At 37.7% G+C, this 7,192-nt stretch overlaps 1 protein-coding gene across 1 annotated transcript in view; it reads right to left on the minus strand.

The window, feature by feature from the left end:
- The window catches only part of LOC104586743 (uncharacterized), a 31,845-nt gene extending 26,917 nt beyond the window's left edge, over positions 1 to 4,928 (minus strand). Inside the window, exons 1-3 of the mRNA XM_010244068.2 lie at positions 4,595 to 4,928; positions 4,447 to 4,508; positions 3,991 to 4,068 (exon numbers count right to left, since the gene is read on the minus strand). Of these exons, the coding sequence (XP_010242370.1) occupies positions 3,991 to 4,068; positions 4,447 to 4,508; positions 4,595 to 4,649 (195 nt within the window). The 5' untranslated portion in view covers positions 4,650 to 4,928. The remainder of the gene's footprint in view (positions 1 to 3,990; positions 4,069 to 4,446; positions 4,509 to 4,594) is intronic.
- Between the last annotated feature and the right edge of the window lie 2,264 nt (positions 4,929 to 7,192).

The following is a 7,192-nucleotide window of genomic DNA, read 5'->3' on the forward strand; positions in this document are numbered from 1 at the left end:
CAGTTCATCTAGGCCAATAGTGAACCATCCAATTTTTTAAATTTTTGAAAATTGAGATTTGGAAAAAACAGAATAGCCACTAGGTTCCAGTTCAAATGATTCAATAACTTGGTCCAAACTGAGTCTAACAGCATTGATCCCATGTAAATACAAAGAAATTCTCCCAATATGCATCTTCAATATTTTTTTGAAGAATCAGAAAAAAAAAGATTTATTAAAAGAAAAAGAGTACATAAGAAAGGTGATAAGATATCACCCGAGAAAGAGGCACATCCAAAAGACCCTTACACAGAGACCATTACCAACCCAAATCCAACCCAAAGCCAGACAAAGATACAAAAACCACACATTACCTAAGGACAGTTACAAACCCCGGATGCTAAAAAGGAAACCCCTAGAGCTGAGACCGCCACCATACTGACCGCTGAGCAGACTAAGCCTCTGCTTGCGATATGAGCACAGCCTCAATCTTCGTCCACTATAGCATCTTCTTGCCCAGAATCTTCCTCATCCCAAACCTTGCCTTCTTTCAGTCGAGCTCTTTTACTCAACTTCTCATCCCTTCTTTTCCTCTCGAACTCCTCAAAGGCCCTCCTAGCAAATTCCTCGCCGCCCCAAAAACATAAGCCCGGGCTTTTTCCGATTGTTACCTCTCTTTCTGCTAATTTCTGGATAGACACGCCATCTGAATCATCCTTCTTTTTTCGCTTGTTTGTAACAGCAAGTTCCCACCAGAGTCAGCACTTTCAACACCCTCCTTGTTTACTTGTTTCTCTTTCCCTGATTGGGTATCCAATGATTTAAGCTGCAACATAGGCCCCCTTTGATCACTTCAAATTATCACATTTCCTTTTGCACTTTTTCTCCTATAAACCCATTTGTAGTTCTTTGTAGGGCCTATCCCGACCAACCCGAGCTTTAGCCTGGAAAATTTTTGTTACGTGCACAACGTTATGATTTCTTGAGCTGCATATTTTTTTAACATTCACCTCATTAGACATCTCCTTCTCAATTTGTTCCTTCGATCCAAGTCTACACCCAATTTTCCAACCAGCACCTCCTGAAAACGTAAATGCTTGCCGATATTACTCTGATTTATATTACCTTCATCCCCTCCAGCAGCTGTAATCCCCTCTTCTCCGGCTGTGATTTCCTTTTCTGAATTATCTTTGATGAAAGACCTTTCACTCCTGTCTTTCTTTTCTTCCTCCTCTATCCCCACAGAACCCTTAGGACCATCCTCCTCAGGGCTTGACACAACTGTAGTAGCAGAATCGGATTTAAGGTCTTGAGAATCCACCTCTGCACCTCTAAGTTCAGAAATAGTGCCACTCTCCACAGGCCTATTGTTGGCATGTGAACATCTTCCAAGTTCGCTCTCATCTCAGGTGTCTAGCCATCATCAAGCAACTCCTTTGATCCTCCAACCAACCTCTTCTTCCCACTTTTATCATATTTGGCGATTACCCAGACCCACCTCTCCTCCCTTCTCTTTTTAAACTCCAACAACACACACCCTCCAAACTTCCCTTTTTTTTTTGCCTATTGATCTTTACCTCCTTCCAACCTTCTAATCTCCCTACTATCATCGCGATTGATAGTTAAGACCTGACCTTCACTCAAGACTCTTTCTGGACGAGAAACCTTCGACAATGATAGACGATATCTACTATTTATAAGATGAGCCATGTGACTTTGAAACGATTCACATGTATCGACTTTCTCACACCCGTTATCTAGGCCTGCATGCGCATCTTGGGTTGGTGCAATGTCCACTAGCCCCGTAGTAATTGAGCCCCCAGAACTCTCTAGCATCGAATTAGATTGGGTTGGGCCCCCACCAGGTTCAGATCTAAAACTCTGGGCCCCACTCCTATTAACTTTGATGAAGGAAATCTCACTCCTTACGTTAAGATTACCACCAGATAAATAAGCAACACTTTCATTTTCGAGGACTACCTCGTGATGGGCCGCAACGTTCTACTGTTCTCCTTCCAAAATGCATGCGTCATTTAGCTCTTTATCCCCTTCATTAACTCTGTCGCCACGTGAGCTCATATTTGTCAGATAATCATTGTCTACAACCTCTAGTCTAGCCCATTCCTCATTAGCAACGTTTCATATTCCGTCACCAACCAGACTTTGGTGTAGGCCACCAACAAGAATGTCAACCGTTCGGGGAACATCTGCCAGCATAATTCTGATAATCTTCAACCTCACTGCTCAAAGAACTGTTGCATCGACCTCTAAAAGAGAACCCCCTAGAGCTTGAGCGATTCTTTTTTTTTTTTTTGATAAGTAAAGGGTCATATTCCATTAATTCAAAGATCAGTTGCATGAAAATCCCCTTAGAGAAGCACAAGGTGCTGCCTCTCCATACAGAAAACACAAAAACTACATCAAAAAGTGCATGATTGTTTAAAAGATACAAATTACAGTTGCGCCCAGAACAATGTTTCCCTGTTTGTCCCTTGTTTTACCAAGACATCAGCAAATGCATTAGCTGATCTCCCAACCCACTATACTGTTACAGACATATTCCTTGTCAGCCATTTGAATTTCTTTATCTCATTCTTGCAGTCCCACATGACATCCTCCGGATAATTTAACCAGTTATCTTAGAGTCCCCTTCAACCAGAAGCTGTTCCACGCCCATTGCAAGAATTATTCCTTGTATTACAGCTAACAGATCTGCCTGAATAGAGTTCCGAACACCTAAAGGGCCAGAGTATGGTAAGAAAGCCTCTCCAGCCTCATTCCTCAATACACCTCCCAATCCAGAGGGACCCGGGTTGCCCTGGCTACTTCCATCAAAATTCAGCTTCAAAGAACCGTGGGGAGGAGGGACCCAGCTTGTCATTACCTTTACCTTGGATAAGAGCTTAGAAGGTTCGCCTGCATTGAAGACCGGAAACCTGTAAATGGCTGAAGCACTTGCCTTCCGGACCAAAAAATTTTGAAGCTTCTGTGACACCAATCTCCAACCCCAACCTCTTCTTCCTTCTGGAATACAGATGTGCTGATGCCTATTTCTTCCAAAGAATCCCGTAACCTCCAGAAACCACCCTTTTCGGTTGCATTTTAAAGTCACCTAGTACCTTCTATTTGGCAGATCCAAATAGCTTTTCCACCCCTCGATCTTAATAGTGAGAATAGCTCCATCGGTGAAACCTTTCAGCCACTGAACAGCTTCTCCTAATAGAAAGATAGTAGCTCTCCCTTCTTCCCTAAGCTTTAAGATCGATTGACAAGATCCTCGAGATTTAAATAAACCTATAAATGTTTTCTATATAGTAATGTTTAGTTTTACTCATTAAGAAAATAAACATCTTGTAGATCTTAAACAAGATAAAGTGTTTCAACTGACATTCATAAATGTCCCTGTAAACACTCCTTTGAGTTTTCAGATGATAAATGGAATACAAATTGTTCTCACAGTTGTGTTTTGGTGTTGACTCAAAACTTTTAAAGTGCTAAATCCATTTTCTCTAGATGCTGACTGCTAGAAAAAATCTAATGGTGCTGACTCCATTACACTCTATCTTTATTCTACAATAGGTATCTTGCATGATGATTAAGTTTTGCATTATATGGTTTCTGCTATCATCAGTTTCAATTTTGTTTTGTTATTAGTCATACTTTCTCTCTACATAACCAAACAATTCCTTCCATCTCTCTTATTTTTCCTCTTATTCTCTCACTATATTCTTTAATTATTTACTATTTCTTCTATTTAGTTTTTGTAGCCCTTAAATAGCACAACTTAGACCTAACTCCCTTTGGTTTACTTAAATTTTCAAGCACTCTTAAGTTCTGTCTAACCATTTCACAGGGTACATTTAAGAAAAGCATTAAAATTAAACAAGATGAGAGCTAGTCTGTTTCCAGCTTGATATAGCCACCACTATTGGTTATTGTTTGCGTCCAGCATCAATTACTCTTTACCTTTTCTTAATAAAGTTATTGCCATGGGTTCTTTCACAAACATACCTGAGCAGCAAGAGCATCGGAGTAGTCGGAGTCGGTGCTTGATTTGTCCCCAGATGTTTCCAATCCCTTAACTAAGGACTGTATAACAATACAGAACAGAGTTATTGGAGGGAGAGAAAGAAAAGGCATTAATGGTGAGGTTGTGGCATCTAAGATCGCTACAATATGAAACATTTACAAGCAAATAAATTGCGGTTTAATAACCCAATCCCCAGAAAGAAATATATATACAAATCGGTCATGTAAAACCCAACTGCGGAGCTGGAAATCATGACGCTATGTCACTAATTAAATTCAGGAAACAGTTTCTGCCCTGATTTGTCAGTCTACTAGCCGATCAATTTACTCTTAAGCATGAGCTAATCGGTGCACAACTCGCATAACTCGGCAACACGAAGAGCATATGCATAAAAAATATATATATATAGTTTGTATCATAGGGTAATCATCTCATACCTGTAGCTCCGCCAATAAATCAGATAATCGACCATTTCTCAGCATTATTGAACCGGTATACCCTGCAGATAAAACAGACGCAATAGTTCTCTGTCAGAAATAGAATAAGACCTCACAGATCATATGGTATGAAAGAGACCAGAATTACCTGCCCCGACCAAGATCACGATCTTAGAAAGTCCAATCCCGCTTTGCATCGCCATCGCTGTACTCTATAGGGGTTATCAGAAACCCTAATTTCTTCTCCCTTTTTTCTCTGTTTTCCTTAACTCGAACCCAAGCTCAGGGAGGATGAGGTTCTTCGATAGATTTGTTTCTACATTCAATATCTCCTTGAATGAGAAGGGTGGCGGTGTGAATTAGATTGGGAATAGGAGTTTTCTTCTAGCACTCCTCTGACCAGTTCGATCGGGAGTACCTTTTCCCGGGAATTATTTGGCTGACATGGCTGGTACGCTCGCGTAGACAAACTCCTTGTTTTTGTGATGACACGTCATACCTAAACAAGAACTGGACACGCCGCTATTTCCCTTACCCGATAACGGATAAATCTACGATGCCGCAAAGTATGATACCAGAAAACTTTGTCCACTCAAACCCGAATTCGAATTTCTTCATATGTGATAGGGATGCATGCGAATCGGAATTCGAATTCGAATCGAATATTCAATTATATCTCATAAACATTGGTTCGAATTTAAAACCGATGAAGATATTTAATATTCGAATTTAATTCAGATGATTTGTTTTTTTTAAATAAATAAAAATAAGGAAAATTGTATAGAACTCACGGGCTTTTAACATTTCTCTTAAATTCATCATGTCAGCAAGTTTTTATTTTCCAAAACTCATATTCCATTAGTACATCATTAATGCTTCTTAAGAGAGATGCTCATGTCAGCATAAATAACAAGTTGGCCTTTCCCGTCCCTTGAGTGAGTAAGATAGCCCATTCCTTGCTGCTTGCTTAGTAGCCCTTGACGAATTCCTTTTAATAAGGATCTTCCGGTCCCTCGCATTTTTAGGTGAAAGCTTTTATTGTTCTAAATCTTCTTCCCTTGTTTTCTTTCATCCTACCCTTGCTATCTTTCTCGGTTCAGGCCTTTACCGTGAAAAGAGATCCAGCTCCTGCTATATCTTTTGCAATTTAACTTTTATGATCAAATTACCCTTAAATGGTGAATTAGAGGAAAATGGTATTTTTCAGTTTTCAATTTTCTTTTTTTTTTGGTGTTTTTTCTACAATTCTTATTTTTTGATTTTGTTTTTCAATTTCTATAGTCTCTATAATTTGAAAAATATATTTTTTGTTTATAATTTCTATAATTTTATATTTTTTGTAATTTTTATGTTTTTATGTATTTTATATTTAAATTATTTTTTAAACTTTTTTTCCTTTTTTCATGTCTAAATATTAATGGTAATATATTAACACCCATTAATTTATTTTGTATATATTTTATATTTTTCTATGAAGATTAGAATGATAATATATTAATGCCCGTTAGTCTGTTTAACGTCAAGTTAGTGACACGGTGAGTTTTAGACATTTTGAAAAGTTATGGTGAGTTTAAGAGAAATGATGAAAATTCATGGTAAGTTTTAGACAATTTCTCTAAAAACAAAATATACAATTATTTTTCAACTATTTTAATTGCACATATACATGTTTTTTATGCAATATAAATAATATACAAATTTACAAAATACAATATGAATAATACACATATATATATATGCATCATATTGAAATAGGGATGTTCTGAATTCATCCAATTAATCGAATCATTTATTAGATACTAGATCCAAAATGAGGATATCCAATACAATGTGCAACTGTAACGTGTTGTGAGGTGGGTGTGTAGAGGAAATTCAAACTCCTACAACCCTCATGGAACATATAGCTGGAACATTATATTATCAATTTTACGTAGCTAAAAAATAATGCATGAAATAATTGGGGAATAAGTTCCTTCGTCTATAGAAACCAAAGAAGACATTGTAACGAAATAAGAGACAGATTCTTGAGTGCATTCAGAACAGCTAGCTCCATTCATGCTCAATTGCATATTGTAAACTGCCATCAACTGCCGCTTCTTCCACTAGGGCTGCAATTTATGTCGGGTTCGCCTAATTCTAAACATAGGAGAGAGAAATCGGGCGGGCATGGGTTATCTGCAAAAGGATCGGATCAAATTCGGTAAATGGTATGTCCAATCCAATTCGATGGCAAAGAAAAAAAATCATACTGGTCCGAATTCAACAAGAACCATTGAATTTCCAATATTATGATTCGAACTCGAATATCTTATTGGATATCCAATTCGAAAACAATCCGATTTGGATGGTAGTAAAATACACTTGGTGATAATAATATATCATATTACTTATATAATATAGTATTATATTATAATACTTAATAAATAATATATAATATAATATTTCGTAACTAACGCATCGGATCAGATCAGGTTAGGTCGTGGCATGTGAAGTCTGGTATATTAATTATAATTAAGCATATCATTTTTTTTCCGACTTTATCTGATTTGTTACGATCAATGTATCCAGATCTTGCTCTCATCGGATCCAATTCGGATTCGTATTGGATCTTATCGAACTTATTTGTAGCCCTAAGTTGGGTCAATCTAAACTTCAGGTTAGGTTTGGGATTTTTTTAAGTATAGATCTGATTTAAATTTGAGTTGGGTTAGGGTTGAGGCCTTGGCCCATCTAACCCCACTTGAAT

This window comes from Nelumbo nucifera, chromosome 4 (assembly GCF_055504915.1).
Source record: "Nelumbo nucifera cultivar China Antique chromosome 4, China Antique-T2T, whole genome shotgun sequence".
Lineage (NCBI taxonomy): Eukaryota > Viridiplantae > Streptophyta > Magnoliopsida > Proteales > Nelumbonaceae > Nelumbo > Nelumbo nucifera.